Source organism: Sorghum bicolor, chromosome 2 (genome assembly GCF_000003195.3).
Source record: "Sorghum bicolor cultivar BTx623 chromosome 2, Sorghum_bicolor_NCBIv3, whole genome shotgun sequence".
NCBI classification, from domain to species: Eukaryota; Viridiplantae; Streptophyta; class Magnoliopsida; order Poales; family Poaceae; genus Sorghum; species Sorghum bicolor.
This window is the reverse complement of record NC_012871.2, coordinates 54602464-54627183: the sequence shown is the minus strand read 5'-3', so window position 1 is coordinate 54627183 and position 24720 is coordinate 54602464. Positions and strand designations below refer to the sequence as shown.

Genomic DNA, 24720 nt, shown 5'->3' with positions numbered 1-24720 from the left:
AATCCTTGAAGTGAATATAGACCCGAGAAGAAATAAAATAAGGAATTCTAAATATCATGAAGATATCATACAAACACTCAGAAAGTGTATATTGTAAAGCTAGCAATAAAGTTTTGATATCCTCTAAATACCATAGAAGGTATAAGAATAATGGTGATTTTGGTAATTTAATTATCCCCTAAATACCAAATGCAAGACTGGATTTATTGTTTAGTGGTATAATCAAAATCCTGAAGATCTGTAGAATATATAATTTAAAATATACTAAATAAGAATTATAAGTTTGATGCACTATCTAGAAGATATTAAATATTGTAATTATTTACCCCATAATCCTCTAAAAGGATTTATTGCCCTAAAGGATAATTTTTGTTTGTTTTGCACAACTAATAAGTGGTCATTTTTACGTGAAGCATATTGCTCTTGTTTATACCTATATAATTCATAGAAGAATTATCAGCCTTTTTTGAAAGATATAGTATTTGGTACTGCATACCATTAATTAAGCACACTTTTATGAACAACGTGATTTAAACAATAAAGTTCAAAAATTGGCATCATGAGGGGGAGCATATTTTTATTAAATCTACCTTGAAGGTAAACCACTAAAATTACAAAGATCAAGTAGATCATATTTGCTATTGAAGTTTATGCATAAATTATGAAGATAAATATCTATTCATGAAGAATATGGTATCATGAAGAATATATGACCATGAAGGTTAAATGTTTTACTCTTTTTTCCTATGTGAATTTTTACTTGAAGGTTTTTCACACAAGGTTTTTAATGAGACAACATGTGCAATACAATTAACGAATGCGATGTACTCTTTTCTCCAAAAACCGTTTTTTCCCATTGGGTTTTCGGATGGAGTTTTTAATGAGGCATGTGCATATCGTGGTAATCGCCCAAGGGGGAGTGTGGTAAAACATAAGGACTTAATCCTAGAAGAAAAGGAGGAGGAATTCTAGTCCTAGTCCGTTTGTATGTGGGCTCTTATCAAAACTTTTAGGCCTTGGCAGGACTATATATACGTGGGAGCTCTATGTTGTAATCACCAATATTTAGAGGAATAAAGAATAGTCTCCCTATCTTGTGTTTATTTGTTCTTCTACTTTTATCTACTACGTTGATCAAGAGAGACAGAGAGGGAAAGATGCCAACCGCTAGCAACATGTTTTATAACAGTTACCTTCCTGATCGATCGATTTGATGCTCTTTCTTACACCACATTACAACCGGACTGGAATCAGAAGAGCTAGAGGACAGGAATATAAGGGCCTGCCTAGCTAGAAGGTCAGCGGTTGTATTTAGTGCTGTTGGGTTCAGGTTCTGTTACGGGAACGGTAATGGGATCCCTTGCCGGCGGTAATGGTTGCATGAGAACAGATTATGTAATTTGTTTGGTTGACTACAGGCTCCAGCAGACAAGGACGGGCGTAAAGGGATGCGTTGAAGGCTGAGAGGAGGGGTTATCGAATTGGAAAAGGTCTACGTAACTTCTCACCACCCGAAGTATAAAATCAGATATTTTACCTGCTAAATTTTTTAAAACCGGTCAAATAACCCTCTTGAACAGTTTTAGAGGGTGGTTTTATTCTTTTCTTTTTTATTCATTTTTATTAAATCTTTAAAAATCATAATAAATCATAGAAATATCATAAAATTGAAAATCTAATATTGTTGGACTCCCCATGAGTAGATTTACGCAGTAAACATATAATACAGTATGCTTTAGTACATTGTTTTTTCTATAGCTTCATATCCATGTTTTTTTGTAATTAATTAGAATCATATATGTATTTTATATAGTCCAATTATGGTGAAATTTTTATGGTGAGCTAACTATTGTCTGGTTGAAGTATAGTAAAAATTTCATACCCGTTGGATCACGTATAACTTAGTTATAGATTTATATAGCTTTATTCTTGTTAAATCTATGCTTTATCTATAACTAAGTTATACGTGATCCAATGACACATGAAAATTTTATCGTAATTCAAGCATACAATAATGAGCCCACCATAAAAAATTTTACCATAATTGGACCATAGAAACCGCATATATGAATTATTCTAATTAATTAAAGAAAAAGATATATTTAAATTTATAGCAAAAACTTTGTATTAAAGTATACTATATTATATATTTATTGTGTAGATCTATTCATCTGAAGTCCAACAAAATTTAATTTTCCATTTTATGATTTTTCTTTGATTTGTTATGATTTTTCAAAATTCGGCGAAAATAAATAAGAAAAAGATAAAGATAAAACCACCCTCCAAAACTACTCGAGAGGGTTATTTGACCAGTTTTGAAAAGTTTAAAGGGTAGAATATCTGATTTTATAGTCTGGATAGTTGAGGGGGTTATATAATAATGGAATTGTATAGCCCCGAATGCGATGCCGCTATGATGGATTGCAGGCCGGACCAACCAAACAGCAGACAACGTGACCCGTTGGCACTGTAAATGGATTCCAGGCTGAAACGGCCGAACCAAACGCCTCCTCAGTTTTCTTCCAATCTGGAATGTGCTGTGATGACGACCTTCATTCGCTGTGATGAAATTGCTGGTGAAGGTCTTGACTCTCCAGTCTGGTGGTGATGAGAAATCTGATCCATTCAATAAAGTCACCAGAGCCTGGTTGTCTGACAGGTAGGTTGGACTTTGCAAGTCGAGGCGAGAAGCCATCAGAAATGCTAGCGCAAGGTGGAATTATGTATTGCCCCTTGAATGTATACGTTTTGGGCTGGGTGTATTTGATTGTTGATCATGAGAGGATTCCAAGCCCAGCAGGTCTCTGTGTATCTGTTTGGCTATTGTCCGGTGTTGTAGCAGAATCCACATAGCATTTAGGCACTGGCAAGAGCGCTGGAAGGGCAATGGTGTAGAGGGGTGGCCTTGGCAGGCTAGTTGACCTGAGTTGCTGTTGTTGGGCAGAAGGTGCACCATTTGCTGCATTAAGAAATCCCATACCTATGCTTTGTGTGTTATGCAGCTGTTCATGTAGCTCTGACTTCGGCTCTGTATCCCAGCATCTTTGTTGCATTTGCTGTTGAAGTCGCATTTGCATTGCCTTTGTCTTGTAGCACCTGCAACTGTATAGCTTAAACCTGACCGAGAGCGGGGTGTTAGCGCGGTCGATGTGTGCTGGAAATGCATAGTGATCGAGTCCGGCTCATGGTTTTGTGTTGAAGTCGTACCGTCCTGTGTTCTTGCTATCTGTTCGCCATCTGCAATTAAGACAGGATTTGCCGCAGCATGGTGGACTTCGCAAGTAGTCCAATTTTTATACCAAGAATTTGTTAGAATAGTTTGGAAGATGCCATCAGAGATTGATGGAGGCATTATAAAGGCAAGAATTTCTTGTACTCCATCTAATTCATTTGGTAGAGTATCAGTTCTTAGAGGAGGATTTGAAGAGAACCAAACTGCTCTAGCAAAATTACAATGAAAGAAAAGATGAGCATTAGTTTCGTCATTGACCAGAGGTAGAGCATTGCTTACCGATGTGTGTTGACTGTTGAGCATCTTCCTGCTCTTTCGCCTGTGGCTAGAGCCCTTCTTATCAATCTCCAGGCAAAGGTCTTTATGCACGGTGAAAGATACGGAGTACCTGTGTTTCCATATTCTTTGTAAGATTTTGTTGGCTTGGGCTATGACAAAAAGATAAGGCAACAGGGGGCAGCCCTGGCGAGGATACCTCGACAAGATCGAAATTCTGTTGGGTCCCCATTGACAAGGATAGAGAAAGGCGTGGATATATAGGCCTTGATGAGTCTGATGAAATTACCAGAATACCCTTCACGACTAAGAGCCTCAGCAATGAAATTCCATTCGAGACGATCAAAAGCTTTGTCTAGATCTAATTTTAGGAGGAAAGCTTGTTGATCCAGGTGTTTAAGTTGAAGGAATGCACAAAATTTCCTAGGTGGTGATGATGTTGGAAGAGATGTGTGTTTGTTCTGAATGAAAGGCCACTTGGGCTAAGTGGATACATTGAGGAAGATGAGATTTGAGTCTATCAGCTAGAGATTTAGCTATGATTTTGTAAATAACGTCGCAGAGGCTTATGAGTTTGAAACCTTGTGGTATGATACGCTGTTGGTTTTTATGGAAAAGGATAATCAAAGTTTGATTGAGATCCTCAGGGAACTGACCTGTTTGGTAGAAGTCTTGCACCAGTGTTGTAACATCCTGAGATATCCATGGCCATGCCGTTTTGTAGAATTTAGCATTAAGTCCATCTGGTCCGGGTGCTTTCCTGCACATCTGGAACAGAGTTAGTGTATGATCAATTGTTGATGCTGCCTATACATCTGGAGTAGCCGTGGAATGGCTGACCCCTAAAGTTTACTCCATATCCTACCCGATGTTTGGATAGATGCATGAAGTATTAAATATAGATTAAAAAAATAATTAATTGCACAGATTGCAACTATTTTACGGGACGAATCTTTTAAATCTAATTAGTCTATGATTTGACAATATGTAGTAAATATACCGTAAACATGTGCTAATGATATATTAATTAGATTTAATAAATTTGTCTTGCAGAGTAGAGAACTTATGTAATTTTTTTTTATTACTGTCGAAACACTTGATGTGACACCTGATATGATATGCTAAAACTTTTACGCCTTGGATTTAAACAGAACCTGAATCAGTGGCAAACATGCTTTTGAAGTACTGAGTCCGTGCCGTCTGGGTTTTTGAGGTTGGTGATTCTATTCTTTCTTTTTCTCTTGACAATGGATGTGGTGGAAGAAGGCAGTGTTCCGGTCACCTTTGCTGGCCCAATTTTTTTGCTCGTTGCCTATGGTACTCTTCATCCTTTGCTAGAATCTCATGGTGTTGATGGTTTAGGATTTTTTGAAGGTGGAAGTTTTGTTGGTTGGGAGGCTTTGATTGTTGCTGTAGAAAGCAGATCTTCTATAGCAGAAAGTTGATCAGTAAGCCTAGGTTTTGGTTTTCTCCATTTGTGCAGATCTGAGGCTAGGTACTTGGTTTTTTGGGTCAAAGGTCTGGAAGTGGAACAATGTCGGCTTTTTTGCGTCACCTTCTAAACATCCTGTTCAAGAATCCACCAATTTTCAAAACGGAAAGATTTGTTAGTCCGAACACTTTTTGAATTGAGAAGTGCAAGGATAGGAGCGTGGTCACTTTTCATCATCAACAGGTGGTAGATCATAGTCAAAGGGAATGCCATACACCACTAACCTCATTCCCAGCAGGTCGTGAACGTATAAAATATTGGCAAATGCGTGGAGCTGTCCGATCTTAGCCGACGGCACAGCTTGTGCTGACTGTAGGTGCAGTCCTGTGAAGTTAGACGATCTCATTCCCAACGAGACCACATTGCTTAACAAGACAACAGAATTCAGAAGTACGTCTAACATCAGCATGCCTTGACCCTAGTTTTTCATTCACACTCATGTATTGTTAAGATCCCTTGCTTATTTATGCACATGGCTAGGATGAAGTTTTGGTAAGAGTCTACTATAGTGAGATCTATATATGGTTCCATAGTAACCAAAGGCCTCCAGACAGGACGTGCGCAGGAACTACGAAGGCATCATTAGTGTTAAAGCGGTTTATGAGTGTAGTTCTAGTAATAGAGGAATTCCTTGTTTCTTTGCTCTCAGTATCATGTAATTTTATATATCTTTTTTCCACTAGATGGTCCACAAGAAATTCGAGCTGTAATCCCATCTTTAATTTACATGCTCCCTGTGGCCGGAGAACTCGCGATATTATGATTTTTTTTTCAATCGTGCCTAAGTACGTTTTCATTAAGCAGAAAAGAGTCCGGTACAGGTAAAACACAGTGGCGGTAATCCAAGGTTACCGAAGCAACACAAGAACTCGCACACAGTCATAATTACGATAAAACAATGGAAAGCGACTAGACACACACAAGGCTACAAGAGTGCCAGCAAAGGGGTTAGCTGCCTAAAACCGGCAAGGCACCAACCATCAGCTTCCTCCATGATCTGGATGCCTAGCTCTGCCGCAGAGGTTGCAACTCTATTAAAGGTCCTTGCATTCCTTTCCTTCCAAAGCAACATTGGATTCAACACTAGCACCTAGCCAATGATCTTCACCATACCCTCTCTCCGTGCACAATCACGTGACATCCTTAGTACTCTTGTTCTAAATTATAAAACTTTAGTTTTTAATACATTATTTTGACTATGTATGTAACAAAGTGTATATCTAAATACATAGCAAAAATTATATATCTAAAAAACAAAACATCTTATAATTTAAAATAGCAATAGTAACCATTCCATCTACATACGGTCAGCAGGAGAGTGATGGAGATAAATCAGGTTTTTAACAAACACGCCTGATCAACCGGTGCGTTAACTATTACTTCCCCGACTGACGACGTGCGTGACTGCTACAACCTACAGGTGATCATGATCGACGCCCCACTAGCGTCGCTGCTGCCTCGTCCTCATCAAGCGTATGTGCTCCCTTATCCCTTATGTTAGGCATACTTCCGGCAGTGATATTTGTAGCTTGTAATAAGGTATTTGTGTATAGAGTGATGTGTGTTCTATGTAAGGTATTTATGTATGTTGCATGCACACAAACAGAAATAGAACAAATAGGTTATTGTCTTCCAATCTACACATGTAATACCATGGAGAAAATAGAACGAGGAATATAATCGAATTGAAGCTTTCTACCGAGGAGATACTGTGATATCGTCCAATGAAAAAGACCGCGAACGAGAAATGTGCTGTCCCTCTGTAACAGAGTGCTCTTCCTCTGTAACAGAGTGACCTTCTTGAATCAATTCAATCTGCCTAAGATACCCAGACCAATCCTCCTCCGTAGCTGAAGGGCCCCAATTTCTCTTGAGCACAGACTTTTGATGCCTCAGAATTCCCTCTTGAACGGCAAAGGCTGCCCAGCTTCCTTCGTACTCGTGCTGTTCCCCTATGTTTCTTCGATGATCTTTCCATATTTTCCACAGTCGCTCACCAACAACTTCTATGCTTGGGCGATCAATGCCATGCGAAACCACACAACTCAATGCTAAGCTGAGCCAGTCCCTGAGCACATCTCCATCCACGCGATCCTCCATACGGTAATCCAATATCTCATTCATGAGGTCGTCATAGAATTTCTCAAGAGCCTGCATGCATGCATACAGAATTAAGAACATACTCTGTCGGCTGGAGCAGCATTCTATATCTTCATGGCCTCATGGGAAACTACACTAAAATTGTTCTTAACAACCAATACTTAATTAACATCAGTTTGGTCGTGATAAAGACAACTGGATATGTTTCCAACTTACCCATTGTACAACGCTGCTCTGCCGGTGGTTCATCAATACATCCCAGTCTTGTGGCCCATGAGAAGATATGATTTCTAAGAGTATTATTCCAAAAGAGTAGACATCAGATTTGGCAGTGAGCTCAGATGTCTCGAAGTACTCTGGATCAATGTAGCCCCCTGTTCCCGTCGATAGCACGACATTACCACTTTCTGACAGTTCAGAACAGCATACTTTGGCTCGGTAGTTCTCTGTCAGTAGGATGTTTGACGTCCTCAAATTGTAACAGATTAAAGCTTCCCCTGTTGATAAGCACATACAAAATTGAACTACCAAACAATAAAGCAAAAGCTAGATACCATAAGATCGAGCATGAATTTTCTGAGGCAAAACAAATTTTCTATGAATTTTCTAAGGGGATTAAGTCCACTTTTAGCCCCTCAACTATTGGCCGAGTTTAATTTTAGCCCTCAACTACAAAACCGTCTGTTTTTCACCCTCAACTATCAAAACCGGTCACTTTTAGCACCCGGAGAGAGGACAGGGCGGTTTTGAGCCACTTTGAGCGGTTTTTCCTTTTTCTTTTCTATGGTTAAATCTATGAACTTGTTTCAGACACACAGCACATGGAAGAGGCACACACACACAGCACACACAGTTTCAGACTTGAACTGAAACTGAAACCCTGAATATGTGGCAAACTGGCTGCCTCTTCCATTGCATTGAGCTAGTTTATATACACCAAAACATGTACCTTCTAAGGTACAATTCTACCTACTACGTACTCCTAGGGTACAAGGCTGAAATCAGCCATCATCTACTCTAGTACCAGCCATACAGCTGGTGTACTTCTACAGGTACATAGGTATGGCCTATTGCCAACCAAGCTACAGGAATAAAGACTTGGACAGCCATGAGCTGAATTATCTACCTGTCTTTGACCTGATTAGGAAGAGAAGAGTATGGAGACAGCAGATTATATCTTACAATCTACCCCTAATCCTGCTGTCCTTACTTGACCTCCACCATGTCGATCATCTCCCTCAACTCTTGAAAGCGAAGGCGACCCAGCGACTTGGTGAGGATGTCAGCAAGCTGTCGATTTGAGTCGACGAACTCGATGACGATCTATCCTCCATCGACGCAGTCACGAAGAAAGTGAAATTTCACATCGATGTGCTTGCTTCTGTCATGGAGGACTGGGTTCTTGGCCAGCGCAATGGCTGGCTGGTTGTCCACCTTGAGTGCCGGTGGCTGCGCTTGAACTCCGGTGAGCTCTGTCAGCAGCCGGCGCATCCAAACCACCTGGCACGCCGCTGTGGCTGCCGCCACGTACTCCGCCTCACAGGTGGACAAGGCCACCATTTTCTGCTTCAACAATAGCCAGGTGATTGGCGCACCGCCGAGAAAGACAAGCACGCCGGAAGTGCTCCGCCGCCCGTCAACATCTCCTGCCATATCCGCATCGCTGAAGGCCGTGAGTCCCGGCGCACCTTCCTTGGTCTCGGGCGGCGCTTCACTGAACACCCTCAACTGAAACCCGCCGTGCTTGGGGAAGACAAGTCCCCACACCGCCATGCCCTGAACATAGCACAGCAGTCGCTTGACCGCCGCCCAGTGGTCCTCCCGCGGATCTTCCATGAAACAGCTCACGTAGCCCACCGCAAAAGCGATGTCCGGCCGTGTGTGAGTCAGCCAGCGCAGTCCGCCGACGATACTCCAGTAGATCGTGGCATCCACCTTCGCCGCGATGCTCTGCTTCGAGAGTTTGATGCGCTTTTCCATGGGTGTGGCCACCGCCTTGCAGCCTGCCATCCCCGCCCGCTCGATCAGCTTCAGTGCATAAGCACGCTGCCCAAGCTTGATGGCATCCTCTCCTTGCTTCACCTCGATGCCGAGGTAGTAGGACAGGGGACCCAGGTCACTCATCCGAAAACGCGCCACCATCTGCTCCTTGAACTTGGCGATGTCCGCCGCGCGCGCTCCGGTGACGCTGAGGTCGTCCACGTACACCCCGATGATGAGGTGCTCCTTCCCCCGTCGGCGGGTGTACAGGGCGTGCTCCATGGCGCACCGCTGAAACCCGAGCTCCGCCATAGTGGCGTCGAGCTTGGCGTTCCAGGCCCGTGGCGCCTGACGCAGCCCTCGGAGGGCCTTGCGCAGCCGTAGGACCTTCTTCTCTGCTCCCTTGACGACGAACCCCAGCGCTTGCTTGACGTAGACGGTCTCAGCCAGGTCCCCGTTGAGGAACGCCGACTTCACGTCCAGATGGTGGACTTGCCAGTCCTTGGCTCCGACGAGCGCGAGCAACAGCCGCACGGACTCCATGCGCGCGACGGGGGCGAACACTTCCTCGAAGTCAATGTCCTTGCGTTGCACGAATCCGCGGGCCACGAGCCACGCTTTGTGCTTCACCACCACGCCGCGCTCGTCCCGCTTCACCTTGAAGACCCACTTGAGCCCGATCGGCCGGCAACCGGTCGGCGGATCGACCATGTCCCAGGTCCCATTTTGCTCGATGGCCTCCATCTCCTCCAGCATCGCCTTTCGCCACGCTGCGTCGCGCTCCGCAACGACGAACGTGGTTGGCTCCTCTGCGCTCATAAGAAGCAGAGTCTCACCGTCGAGCCTTCGCGCCACCAGGCCCGGCACCTCTGCTTCCCCGATTACGTTGTCCACGCGCCGGAAACAGACTTCCTCCCCTTCATGGAAAGCGTCCACGAACTCAGAGACATCGGACGGTGGTGAGGCGTACTCGATCGTGGCCGCCGTCGGCGTCCTCTGCTCAGGCGAAGCAGGGGATCCAGCCTCATCTGATGCTGATGTGCCTATGTGCCCAGTCCACCTGGGCTAGGTGGCTCTTCCACCTCGACTGTGGCTAGGGGGTCGATGTCGTCCCTTGCCACAGGCTCCTGCGTCTGTGCTTCCCCGGCCACCGGCTGCTCCGTCGCCTCGCCATGGTCGTGAATCACCAAGTGTTCCACGATGAAGGAGTCCCGGATTCCTCCGTCGCCTCGGCCTTCCCTGGCCTCGGCCTCCTCCCATCTCCATGCTGCAGCTTCGTCGAAGATGACGTCCCTGGACACTAGCACTTTGCCCCGCACCGGGTCGTAGAGCCGGTAAGCCTTCGTCCCCGATTCGTAGCCGAGGAACACTGCCTTGATGCTCCGGTCATCCAGCTTGGCCTGTCCCGGCTTCATCTTCTTGACGTGCCCGACGCAGCCGAACGTCTTCAAGTACGAGACATTAGGCTTGCGCCCATGCCATGCCTCGTACGGCGTCACTCCCTTCAGCGCCTTCATCGGCGACAGGTTCAGTATGAACATGGCCGTCGTCACCACCTCCCCCCAGAACTCCGGCGGCAAACCCTTGGCTTTCATCATTGAGCTGGCCATGCCCACGATCGTCTGATTTCGTCGCTCCACCACCCCGTTCTGCTGTGGTGAATATGGCGCGGTGAGGTGGCACCTTACTCCCTCGCCGGCGTAGTACTCGGCGAACTGCACCGCCGTGAACTCTCCGTCGCGATCGGTGCGCAGCACCTGGAGCCGCCTCCCGGACTCTGCCTCTGCGCTCTCCTTGACGACCTTGATGGCGTCCGCCGCCTCGTCCTTGCTTGTTAGCAGCCGCAGCCACATGTACCGGTTGCTGTCGTCCACGAGCAGCAAGAAGTAGCGCCGCCCTCCGTGCGTCGCCAGTGTGATGGGCCCGCAAAGGTCCCCGTGGACCAGCTCGAGCCGCTCCGCCACGCGGTACTTGGCCGCCTTGGGAAAAGGCAGCCTCCTCTGCTTTCCGGCGAGGCAGCTGTCACACAGCTCCCCGGCGTGTTTGATGCTTGGCATGCCAGTCACCATCTTCCCGAGCCGACCAGGGCGTCGAAGTTGAGGTGGCCGAGCCGGCCGTGCCACAACCATGGCTCCTCCGCGCACGCCACCACCAGACACACCGGCTGTTCGACCTTCAAATCAAGGAGGTAGAGCCGATTACGTGAGCGTTGTACCTTCGCCAAGAGTCGGCCATCCTGGTCCTTGATCCTGAGCACGCCGTCACGGATGAGGACCTCTGCTCCGTGCTCATCCAACTGTCCGAGGCTGACGATGCTTGAGCGGAGCTCCGGGATGAAGTACACATCCGTGAGCGCGCGGTGCTCGCCGTCCTTACACCGGAACAGCACCGTGTCGCGCCCGTGGATCTGCACCCAGGAACCATCGCCGAACCTGACGCTCCCGGCGTGCCTCTCCGTCCAGCTCGAAGAAAGCGGCGCCCAGTCATGTGGTTGCTTGCGCCCGAGTCCAAGGACCACCTTTGCTCAGACTCTCCTCCGACAACGCCCAGATGGGCCTGCCCCTGCACGCGCGGCTCCTCGAGCTAGTGGATGACCAGCGGGGCATTCCTCTGCTCCACCTCCTCCTGCTCTGCTTCGCCGCATGGCCCTGCGCAGTACACACCCATCAGAAGTGCGTGCTCGCCGTTGCTGTCGTCCTGAGCCAACTGCGCCTCGTCCTTCTCCTCCTTGCGCTTCGGGCACTCCCGCGCCCAATGCCCGACCTTGCCGCAGGCGTTTGGGTCGGAGAACTTCTTCTTTCCCTTCTTTTTGTCCGCTGGCCCCTTGCCGTGCAGCTTGCTGCTGCTGCAGTCGCAGCCACCGCGGCTGGAGCCTTCCCGGGACCGCCGCTTCTCCTTCATGCGCGCTGTCCATTCCTCCTCGGTCAGCAGAAGCTTGGGCTTCTCCTTCTCCGGCGCCGACGCGCTGCGGCTCTCTGCAACCTGCAGCCGCCCGGCTACGTCCTCCAGAGACAATGTGGAGATGTCCAGCATCGTCTCGATGGACATGGCAAGCTGCGAGTACTTCGCCGGCACGACACACAGCAGCTTGGTGACGAGGTCCTCGTCCTCCACCTTCTTGACGTAGGTGGCCAACTGAGTGGCCAGAGACTGGAGACGAAGGGTGAAGTCCTCCACCGACTCTCCGGACTTGAACCGGATATCGTTGAGCTCCTGGCGCAGCTGCTGAATCCTTGCCCGCTTGGCTCGGTCCGAGCCGACGCGCAGGGACTCCAACATCTCTCAGGCTTGCTTCGCGATCTCCTTGGCGCCCAGCGCCTCGTGGTACTCCGCCGGCGTCGAGGCCATGAGCGCTTCCAAGATCCCCACCTGGTCATCTTCCTCCACCGCCCGCCACCACTTCCGCGCCCGTAGCTTCCACTTCATCTGCATCGCCCACTCACCGTAGTTGGTGCAGGTGAGCATGGGCCAGGAGCTGCTTCTGCCATACTCCTTGACCACGCGCACCTCGACCTGCGGCGGTATCGGCTGGAGCTGGTGTTCACCGCCCTCCTGACCACCGTTCAGGGCCGCATTCTCTGCCATTGCTGGTCGGTGGACCTAGCTACAGCTTGTACGGCTCTGATACCACTTGTTGGCACAAAAACTCTACACACAAGTGAGCAGCACCTACTCTCCTCCCCTCTCCCTCTTCCCTGTTCCAAGGTAGAAGAAGAGCCTTGAGCTCCTTCGGCACACATACACACAGTTTCAGACTTGAGCTGAAACTGAAACCCTGAATATGTGGCAAACTAGCTGCCTCTTCCATTGCATTGAGCTAGTTTATATACACCAAAACATGTACCTTCTAAGGTACAATTCTACCTACTACATACTCCTAGGGTACAAGGCTGAAATCAGCCATCATCTACTCTAGTACCAGCCATACAGCTGGTGTACTTCTACAGGTACATAGGTATGGCCTATTGCCAACCAAGCTACAGGAACAAAGACTTGGACAGCCATGAGCTGAATTATCTACCTGTCTTTGACCTGATTAGGAAGAGAAGAGTATGGGGACAGCAGATTATATCTTACAATCTACCCCTAATCCTGGTGTCCTTACTTGACCTCCACCATGCCGATCATCTCCCTCAACTCCGACGTTGATTATGACGAGACGTTCAGCCTTGTCGTCAAGCCTACCACCGTCCGAACTGTTCTCACCTTGGCTCATTCCCAGGACTGGCCAATCCATCAACTTGATGTGAAAAACACATTCCTCCACGGGACCTTGTCAGAAACAGTGTACTGCTCTCAACCCACTAGATTTGCCGACCCTGCACTTCCTGGACATGTATGCAAGCTCAACAGATCCCTCTACGTCCTAAAACAGGCTCCACGAGCATGGTACATCCGGTTTGCCTCCTTCCTGCACTCTCTGGGTTTCAGTGAAGCAAAGTCAGACACATCTCTCTTTATACACCGCTGTGGCACTGAGATTGTCTACTTGCTCCTCTATGTCGACGACATTGTTCTCACTGCCTCCTCCGAGCAGCTCTTACATCATGTGATTGAAGCCCTCAAGAAAGAGTTTGCCATGAAGGATCTTGGCCCTCTTCATCATTTTCTTGGTGTGGCTGTTCAACGCCATAGGGATCATCTCACTCTGTCACAACGTACATCCTGGACATTCTTGCTCGCCATGGGATAAGCGACTGCAAGCCTTGTTCCACTCCTGTCGACACATGTGCCAAAGTTCTTGCAGATGTCGGTCCTCCTGTTGCTGATCCCACAGCCTACCGTAGTCTTATAGGTGCTCTTCAGTACTGACATTCACCCGGCTTGATATTACATACGCCGTCCAACAAATCTGCCTTCACATGCATGATCCCCGGGAAGTTCACCTTGTGGCAGCCAAGCGGATCCTTCGGTACCTTCAGGGCACCCTCAGCTTCGGTCTTATCATTGCCCGGTCTGATCCAACACAGCTCGTTGTGTATATTGATGCGGATTGGGCCGGTTGCCCTGACACTCGACGCTCCACCTCTGCCTATGCTGTTTTCCTCGGTGGCAGCGTCATCTCCTAGCATCCAAAAAGCAGCCCACCGTCTCTTGATCGAGCGACTGAGGGCCGAGGCCGAGTAACGGGCTGTTGCCAACGGCGTCGCCGAAGCTTCGTGGCTGCAGCAACTTCTACAAGAGCTGGACCACCCTCTGCAGAATGCGTCCCTCGTCTACTGTGACAACAATAGCGCCGTCTACCTGTCCTCTAACCCCATTCAGCACCAGCGCACCAAGCACGTAGAAATCGACCTTCACTTCGTCAGTGAACATGTTGCTATTAGTGTTGTACGTGTTCTTCATGTTCCTACCACCTCACAGTTCGCCGATGTCTTCACCAAGGGGCTTCCTTCTTCTGTGCTCATGGAATTTTGCTCATTCCACCGATGTTCCGACTGCGGGGGGGTGTGTTAGAATGGCTGGACAGGCCCTTTCAGAGGATGGCCCTATATATATGTAAACGCTCTGTAATCTATTCATTAAGGAATCCAGAGCCTAATGGCCTTCCTCTAATACTCCCTTCCCTGAATTGGTTTCTCTGATGAGAGTGCAGCTGAACTCCTCTTTCTTCATGGAAACAGTAATCCTAATGTGCTGGACGATTTGGATAGCGAGAAATTACCTTATTTTCAGAGGTGAAGGAAGAAACAGAGCTGACTGCAGCAGAATTTTCTTCAAAGAGTTAAACTTACTTCAACATAGGTTGAAGCAGGGTCAAGAACAACAGTTTAATTCATGGATACAAAGTCTGGTTTTGTTAGCTGCCTAGAACAGATTTTTTTTTCCTCTCCTTTTTTGTTTCTTAATTCCTCTAGCTTAGTCAGCTCTTCCTTCTGTTTTGTTTGTTCTCTGTAAGAACCTTTGTTTTTCGGTTAATATATTTCCACTATAGGGGCTTCAGCCCCTCCAGATTCCTCAAAAAACTATAGCAACTACTATGCCCTTCCAAAACAGTGCAACTGTCACTAAGGGGCTTTTTGTAAACAAATTTATTGACACAATATTTGGTGATATGCTGGAATATTCCAACAAACAAAAAAGATTTTCCATATGAGATTGTTAACAGTAATGAAGAAAAATCGCAACAAATGTTCTTATGGAACAACCTCTTCTATTTGGTTCATGCTACTATTTGCAAACTATGACAACTATTCAAGTTATTGAAAGCAAACTGAACCAATATTCAAGCAACGATTTCATCTAAAGAAAATTCAAGCAATGAGATACTGCTTTCTTACCAGAACACAAATGGAGGTAAGTCAATGCAATAGCAACATCAAGGGCAATCACTATACGTTGATTAAAATCCAGGATTCTCTTGTGTTGGTCTGCATGTAGGTTAAGAAATAAGAATTGAAGTAATTCAAAGTATCCAATGAAAAGGAGAAGATAATAACAAATTTAACATACCATGTAGGTGTTCCCTAAGAGTGCCATTTGGAACATACTCTGTGATCCGAATACACTCATCTTTTTTATCAATAAAACCTAAGAACCTCACCAAACTCCAGTGATTAATTTCTGTAAGGAATTTCACTTTCATGAGATGTTTTGCCTCTTGAACGTGACCCTGGCAATAGAGTACAGTCTGTAACTACTGGCTAGTGAAGAAGAAAAGGTGGTAGTTACCTAGCCAATTCCAGTTCATATTATGCAGTATTTCAATTATGTTGATCAATTACAACCCCATGTTAAATGATATTGAAAAACCAATTGGTAAGAGAGGACACAGGGAGAGAAAATAAGAGTATTTGGATCAACCTTTTTAGCTCTCCGGATGATAGCAAACTGGTTATCTGATAATACAGCCCTGTAAACTGTCCAGATTCCCCCTTCACCTAACTTAAATAAAGGTGAGAAATTCTGAGTAACCTTCCGAACCTGCTTAAGGCTTAAGTTTAAGGATCCATCTCCAGGTATTAGTGCAGGCATTTTTGACTTGTCCAGCCTGCGTAAAGTTGATGGGATCTCCTTGGATGGTGTGCTTACTTTAGAGGACAAAATAGGATCCACTGGAAAAAAAAAATGACAAGGCAGAATAGTTCAAACATGTTCCTCGTTTTGACACTAAATTTGCCTCTAGATGTTTGTAGATAGCAATGGCACTTGCGTCTTGGACTAGAAAATGAGGGTACAATTAAAGATTGGTTGGGAGCCTATGAAGTCTGGTACTTTGCAACTTACAAATTACCAAATTGATAATAAAGCTTACAATGAAGGAGATGATCATTTTATATACTTCAACCAAACATACCACCAGGAAAATCCCATCTTACTTTACAAGAGAAACCATAGAGAAAAAGGCAAATCCTAAATTCTCACAAAACTAAAAAACATCAGCCATCAATTCAGTAGGTTGTACCATCATTGACAATATCACAATAATAGCATTAGACTTATTTTATTTTCTAAAAAGAATAATCACATTGTATAAGAAATAACACAAAGTAACCACCTAAATATGAATCTAAATTATCCGCATAGGCCACTATAATAGGTAATCTAAATATCCCTCACATTTGTATCTAGATTATCTACTTACAGGGCCGTCTCCAGGAATTTGGGGCTAAGGTTCGAGATGCAAATTTGGGCCCTAAATTTTTTCAAGAACAAAATTTTGTATGCAATGATATCATTAGGATAAAATTCACATTTTTTTCAAGAACATCGAAATATCAAAACTTATGATGGCAACGACGCGAGAGGTGATTGATGAACTGTGCTACTGATTGCTGAGTTGCATTGATGGCAATGACGCGAGAGGCGAGACGAAGAGTTGAAGTCGAGAGGACGGGAGTCAAGAGGATGCATGCTGCCGCTGGGCTGAGGTTCTATCTTTGTGCGATTTTACGTTCTGACTGATTTCTGAATCGCTGGGCTACTGGGCTGTGAGGATGCGAGGTGGGGCCCATGCTTTTCGGGCCCCCTGTTCGGTCACCCACCTCACACCTGCCCACGGACAGCCCTGCCTACTTATTCCATTGTAACACATAACCTAGTAACATCTTAAATTTGCATCAAAATTGTTGTACTTGCCATTACAAAAGAATTAACTAAAATATCCCATTAAATTTACTTTAAGATTACCAACACCTACTATTAAAAAAATAACCATAATATATATATATATATATATATATATATATATATATATAATATAGGAAAATTACTTTACTCCTAGGAGTAGTTACTCCCATGTTTATATCTCTAGATTTAGGTGTATATGACGAGAAGAAATATATGTAGACGAAGTATATGATTATACTAGACCATCTAGGGTGATATGTTTATTAAGTATGCATGCATACATAGAGTATGTGGTTATACTTACATACTACAGTAGTGGCATTTTAGTAATAAATCAAAAAATATACATACCTTTGGATTTTTCATGTGTTAAGATCTAGAGTATCCTATTATGTGTATATAAACATACTCAAATCGATAAATAAGTATGAACACATACGCAATGTGGTTTATTGAAGATGAGAGTAACTACTCCTAGGAGTATGAAAAATGCATCTATATATATATATACACGGTAACGCTATTTCTACACCGCAAGTCAAAACTGAGTAGAAAAAATACTGAGTAGTACTAGAGAGTGTTCAGTATCAACTTATCCAACACTCAGGACCACGAAATACTGAACAATACTAAAACACGAATACTGAGCGATACTGAATTTTGCTCAGTATAACAGTTCGGTGTAGAATAGTATTCTACACCAAACTATTATACTGAACAAAATTCAGTATTGTTCAGTACTTGTGTTTCAGTATTTTTCAGTATTTCAGGGTCCTAGGTGTAGTCATGAATGATAGTGTTCAGTACTGCTCAGTATTTTTTCTGCTAAGCTTTGACTTCCGTTGTAGAATAATATTCTACACCTAAGGTGTAGAATAGCGCTACCGTATATATATATATGATGTGTGCCACAGACCCAATAATTAACTATAATGGAAAGAAAGAACCATAAAGCAGACCAATATATGTTCATATGTTTCTAAATACCCACTTCTACCACTATTACATGTGGTGTGCGACCATATATACCAAGTATACATGCATGCATGAGCAATAGTTATATATTTTTATAGTTACCAATCATGAAAATAGTTCCCTTAATGAATCACATACCAATGAATTTGTCAGTTTATTTTAAGTTACATAGTAGGAAATAGGCCCGTGTGGTTGCTACAGGGTAACAAAACTATATTAACATTATTATTATTCACAAAAGGGAGAAAGAGAGGGTAAAGTTTACTTATTTAGCATTTTGAACTCTTGATTGAGGGCAAAAGGGTTAATATAAGTTCTACTCCCTTTATCCTAAAATATAAGGTATCCAAGTAATTTTAGAACATATTATGTGGTAAGACAAATGACGCATATAGCCCTCCCCGATTACCATATTTAGGTTGGTGATAGACATTAATGGTAGGCATGCATGTGAATATTACCTTTTAGGGTGTTTGTTCACATAGAATCCCCTATAATTTTTTTTACAAATTTTGAACTCTAGACCCCTTTATTTCAGGACAAGAGAGTATTAGATTCTCTAATGGCATTAATTCTATGTTACATAAGAGTACTTTATGAATTTAATGTAAAAATAACTATTTGTGTATCATAAGTTGATAAATATTGAGAGCAACAAAAGAACATCATTTATTTCCCATTTCATGGTTTTGTTGTTTTTATAGTTAATGAGTGCAACCCGAGTAGTCATAAAAATACTCCCAAAGTCATAACATTCCCATACTATAGAACACCTAGTATTAGATCAGGATCATATGGAACCTTTCATTTTATATTAGACTTGATATTTATATTACACAACCTTTTAAGGGGATGTTTATGGCAGCTCTAAATTTTGAGCAGGAGAGAGCATACATATGTATCAACATTTTTATCAATAGAAACTTTTAACTTGATTTGAATGCATATGAACCTAGCTTCAATTAAAACTTATGTTTCTAGTACCATCGCGCCTATGCTGGGAGTGAATTGAAAAATAATGTTTCAAAGACCATGATTGAAATATTTTATTTATTTCCAGAAAGTAGGAGATTGTTGAGCTAACCTGAGAGTTCAGAAGTGGTGCTAAACCTTGGAAAAGGTTTGATTGTTGAGCTGTCGATACCAATATCTTTAAGGGCACCATCCTATATTTAACAGGAGATAAATGTTCTTCAACAGCGTCGGTGATGTTATGAAAAACATAGATATGTTGTAAAAGTAAAAAGGAAGACAAGTGGTCGACTACCTCAGTGGTCAACTCACGTGACATATTTGTCCTAGATGAACTTGCAGTTTCACTTGAAATCTTACTACCAGATGATCCTTGAGTTCCATGTATCTTCAGGAGCTCAAAAGATGAAAGAGCTTCACCATCTATCACTACTTCCTCAAGAGTCTGCATGGATCTAAGCCACTGCAACCAACCAGAAGGTATCGTACACCCACTTATCTCAACTTTTTCTATTGATGGAGATGACAATGGCCCCAGAGGTTGCCCACATGAAAGAACCATGTTACTCTCTTTTATTACATATTTCGCACACTTTGGCAGAGATGGTTTGAAGACAAGCTTAGAACAAGATAGAACGGATAACTCCTCAAGATTGGGAAACATGAAACAGGGACTCTCATTGTTGGCTGACAACAGTATAGACAGCTCTTCTAAATTCAGTGCTTCCAGTTTGAGGTGAGTCAATTTCCCCAAGGACACAGGCCCCCCAGAAAGACCCATCTCTAGATCTCTGAGGTTGGGCATATCTTTAATATGCAAGTAGCGGAGATTTCTTAGATGGCCAATTGGAGGGAGTGCACTGCAGTTATGCAGGTGGAACAAACAAAGGTTGACAAGGTATGGGAGTGAAGTCAGTTTGTTCATCATCCATGTAGGAAACACATAGCCTGTATATTTAACTAGCACAAAATGTTCCAGGGTCTCATTTGGTTGGAACTTCTCCAGCACTTCCTCATCTGTATATTCCAATAGTTCATCTTGAGCTGATTGGGACCTAGGGACCCACTCCAGCTTAAGGAAACAAAGCTCCAGTCGGTTCTGCAGATTCAACTGCTCGGCAATATGAAGGCCTCTGGAACTGCCTGTGATCTCTTTAATAACAAGTTCATCAGTTGTTGTGAGTGAGTGGTAGTGAGCAGAGCACTCGACATGTCCTGGAAGAGAGGCCGCTAATACTGGGTCCGTCGTCAGCACAGACTTGAGACTTGTAATTTTTGCTAATATACCTGCCCATATTTGGTGTACATTAGAGGATCGATGCATTGGAGCACAACCAGTGAGGTTAAGTGTGTGCAACTTCCGAAGCCTTGCAAAAGACACAGGTATGTCAAGGAAAGTTTCTGACAGGTCTAGATATTCTAAGTTGAACAAGTAACTAACAGAATTCAGGCAATCAACGGTAGGGAGGCACTGGGAAAGATTCAAAAACTTCAACTTATTGAAGTTTTCAAAGTAGTATGGCTGAGTCTGAAGATTTAGGCACCGTTGTAGGTTCAGATATTCCAGATTGGTTGTTAGCATCTCAGTACTTACATGAAGTGCTTCACAGCCAGCCAGATCAAGAATTCGAAGGTACTTAATCATTGCAAAGGAGGGAGGGAGAATTTGAAGTCTGCAACATCTCCGGAGTATAAGAACTTCCAATTTCTCGAGGTTTGTAAGAGATTCAGGAAACTTCTGAAGTTCATAGCAGCTAGATAGGTTCAGGAACCTAAGAAAATAAAGGTTACCAAAAGATTCTGGTAACTGCTTAAGGTTGAAGCAACTAGATAGGCTTAGATCCTCCAAGTTCACTAAGTTACCAAATAGAGCAGGTAAGTGTCGCAGCATAGTGCATCTTGATAAATCCAAAATTCGAAGATTGTTAAGATTGCACAAAGAGTCTGGTAGCACAGCAATGCCTCTGCAGCATGACAGTCGAAGATGCTCAAGTCTTTGCAGATGACCAAGGGATAAAGGCAGGTTTTGAAGTTTATCACAGCCTTGCATGTTTAAATATTTTAGATTCTGTAAATTACCAATGAAAGATGGTAATTCCTTCATACATGTTTCTGATAGATCCAATACCTCAAGGTTTGTCAACCTACTCACCGGGGATGACAAGGTTTGAATCTGCACACCAGAAACATCAAGATATTTTAGACGCTTTAGACAGCCTATAGAGGCTGGTAATTCTCCAATGCAACATCCACTAAGATTCAAAACACGCAAATGCTTCAGTAATTCAAATGCTTCACAATGAAGTGTTATCGCCTCAGAGTTCCTGAGATGCAATGCCCTTGTCCTTGTAAGCTGTGAGTGGGAAAGTGTTGACTGCCCCTGGTAACATGTCATGAGTGCATATTGGAAGGTTTGCCATTTTGCGCAGCCCTTTAGCATTTCGGTACCATCCAAAATTACAATATCATCGCAAGCAACATGTCTTGCAAATTCGTGGACAAAGTTATGAATGTAGAACGCTGTAGGAACTATTCTGTTATCCATTCCATAAACCTGAAAATAAATAGCACATAAATAAATGTAATAAAAGTGCTAGATGTCATTCAATTTTGTCTATTATAGTTGCTTGGCAACTAAATCATATGGCTTCTTTGTAGTTCCATCTTTTCCATGATGTTTGTTTTGTGCATCAATAGAAATAACTCCATTTCCAAACTTTTCATACTCCATTCCAAATTACATGACGTGTTGGCTTTTCTAGATACATAGCAAAAGTAATGTATCTAGAAAAGTCAAAAAGTAGCTTTTGGTGGTTTCTGCAAAGTATCACAGAGACATTTGACATCTAAATAAATATTATTACCTAAACTCAACAAGTAGACATGTTTCATAACAAATTAACATATGAGAAATTAAAGAACTTTCCTCCTCCCAACATATCATAGGCCACACATTCCAAAATTAAAGTAGATTACTGCATTTTACACTATTTGTTGTTCAGTAAATATCTATTTTGTGAAAAGCATACAAGGACATGGAATTAACCATTAAATAAATGATAAAGTATACAATAATCTTTAAGTTATGACTGTAAATAGTTTAAGGCTTAAAGGCATACTAGACATGAAAATGAAGACTCCCAAGGTAACAAGTACGTAGTAACTTACTGAGTGCATATCTCGAACTTGGAGAAAATATGTTGACAAAAGGTCCTGAATGCACATCTCCCCATTCACATAAGGAGGCAAGGAGTCATGTTTTGAACCAATAATCTCGAGTGCAATCCACTGTTGGATCAGTTTTTCCTTATCTATTGCAGATCCTTTAGGAAATATGGATAAATATAGAAAGCACAATTTAATAGTTGGGGGGAAGTCATTGTATATTCGGTATAATGGTGAAAAAAATTCTATTTTAGTGGCAACTCTTCTTTCTAGTTTCCATATTTCTTCATCCCTTGCAGCTAACCACACATTTGTGACTTGATTTTGTACAACTAAACCAAGAGAATGAGTTAATAATGGTATTCCCTCACACCTTTTTACTATTTCCTTTCCAATTCTCTTAAGGTCAGTATTATCAGAATTGCAATTCCCAAAAGCCTTTTGAGAAAATATTTTCCAACTGTCGTCTTCAGATAAAGGACACAACTTGTACGGTGGAATGGTGTACACTAGTTCTGCAGTTATTTCGCTGGACGTGGTCACTAAAACCTTGATAGACTCATTTGTACCCTTCAGCATTTCCTTCAATTCATCCAACTGGTTTTTATCTGTGCTAGAAAGGTCGTCCAATACAATCAGACAATGTTTTTCACGGAGTGCCTCTTGCAAACAATTCTTTAGCAACTGCAAGTTTTCCTGGATCTCCATGCCTGTATGAACATCTAAAAACTTTTCTTCTGTATGATTACATTGCGAGATTATATCACTAGCAATCATTTTTATGTTTAGTTTCCTATTTAAGCATATCCAGATACGAAGATCAAAATTCCAACCTTCTCCCTGATCAAGGAAAATTAATCTAGCTAGAGTTGTTTTCCCCAACCCCACAAGGCCAACAATGGGAATGATTGACAACTTTTCTGCATTACTTTGCAAGAGCATGTCCTTTATCTTTGCTTTGTCATTATCTCTTCCAACGACTGCAGCTCTATCAAATGCTTCATTATCAAATCTCTCAACATCAGGAAAAGGGTACTGGCTCAAACTGAAGACGACAGAATCTTTTACTGAACAGTCCAACCTTCTTTTGATTGACTTCATTCTGTCTGCTCTTGTACTATGCATGAGAAATGAACATGAACAGCAGGATGGTGCTTCCTGTAAATTTTATTTAAAATGACCGCAAAGACGATCAGCTTCTAGTTATGTGTCATGATGAGCATATCCATCACAAAGAACTCCTAAATGAAGTATGAAAAAAGTTACTGCCTAAATTTAAATTTGAATGATACTGGCCATGTCATAAATTTAGCAGTTAACATGTTTACTACACATTTAGGATTTGCATGGGCAGAGAGGATTAGGTCCACAACCTCCTAAATTAGTTTAAATTTAGATCATATCTTGAAAGTTAATCCTCCTTGTTTAAACAAGGTTTAGTAGTTAACTACAGAGATAGATAAAAAAAAAAGATAACTTTCTCATACTTTTCGAATTAAGTGTTCTTTTGATCTTTTGTGGAGGTAGAGAAGGTGGCCTCTCGGGTCAGCAGGGGCGGATCCAACAAGCTCCACCGATGCAAAATTGAATCTCGGGGGGCTCAAGTTCGTGTCAGTAAGTACATTTTAAGAAAATGGTAAAACATGTACACCAACTTTGCACGCATTTGCAATAGTCACTGCTTCTTTACGGATATTCAATCGTAAAACTAGGTTCAATATTTGCCATATGACCTGAAAAGGCCAGTATTTGATAAAGCAGTGTACCAATGAACAAACAACCAAACATGCCCAAGTAATTCGCACTAAAATTTCTTATATAAATATCCATTTCTAAATAATGGAAAAACGACTTGCATCGGCAATAATTTTAAGGATCTATCGAACCAAACCTCTCCAACTGCAACGCAGCCGCTCATCTGAGATTCCATGCTATTGTGGTCTTCCAATTCATCGACCAGATTCTCAACATCGTACGCGACCTGCTTGATATCCCCCATCCACTCTTGCACCTCCGGACGGATCTCCAGGCTAACCAGCACATCTTGCAACCTCACCAGAGTTCTCCACACATGCGCTAGGTCCCCGTCTATACTCCGGGGCACCTCCAGCCGCCAAGCGGCGGAACCGAGCCTGCGCAGCAGCCGGTCCACTACGGCGGCGGCGTGAGCATGCGGCATGGCGATTTCGGTGGAGGGGCGCAGAGGCGAGAGGTGGAAATGACTGGCCAGCGGTAAACGGCGCCGATATTTTCCGCTGTAATACTATGCGTATCTGAATCAATGGAAATTAAACAAATATAATATCCGTGTTCTATTTTCATCTCTAGTAGGCATAATTCTACTTTGGTGTACTTTGTGATAGGACTAGCAATTACTAATATATCACCGGTTGTAACATCTCAAAAATTCACATTCAAAAATCACTCGTATTAAAAATTATTTTCAAAATATATTTCA

General features: G+C 43.4%; 1 protein-coding gene across 7 annotated transcripts; it reads right to left on the bottom strand.

The window, feature by feature from the left end:
- Window positions 2281–24518, bottom strand: LOC8055524 (putative disease resistance protein RGA1). Of its 7 annotated transcripts, XR_002449661.1 has the most exons (11): window positions 24154–24518; window positions 22266–23420; window positions 19393–21651; window positions 19210–19291; window positions 15885–16135; window positions 15534–15693; window positions 15362–15451; window positions 4165–4276; window positions 3512–3620; window positions 3208–3273; window positions 2283–3117 (listed from the first exon to the last, which is right to left on the bottom strand). XR_002449661.1 is itself a non-coding variant. In XM_002460017.2 (9 exons), exons 1-9 carry the CDS (start codon window positions 24439–24441, stop codon window positions 6696–6698), a joined length of 5022 nt encoding a protein of 1673 aa, XP_002460062.2. In that variant the 5' UTR covers window positions 24442–24517; the 3' UTR covers window positions 6527–6695. The 7 variants fall into 7 exon arrangements, 2 of the variants coding, with proteins under 2 accessions (XP_002460062.2, XP_021307937.1); XR_002449660.1 differs by having other exon boundaries at window positions 2281–3117; window positions 3208–3620; XR_002449659.1 differs by lacking the exon at window positions 2283–3117 and having other exon boundaries at window positions 3140–3273.

Bases quoted from the DNA above. Each gene is read 5' to 3' on its own strand.
- LOC8055524 (XM_002460017.2), bottom strand. From the start codon at position 24,441: ATGCCGCATGCTCACGCCGCCGCCGTAGTGGACCGGCTGCTGCGCAGG. The intron at 19,292-19,392 runs GTAGTCGACCAC...TGTTAAATATAG, and splicing joins CACGTGAGTTGACCACTGAG to GATGGTGCCCTTAAAGATAT. The intron at 16,136-19,209 runs GTTAGCTCAACA...TTTTTTTTCCAG, and splicing joins CACCACTTCTGAACTCTCAG to TGGATCCTATTTTGTCCTCT.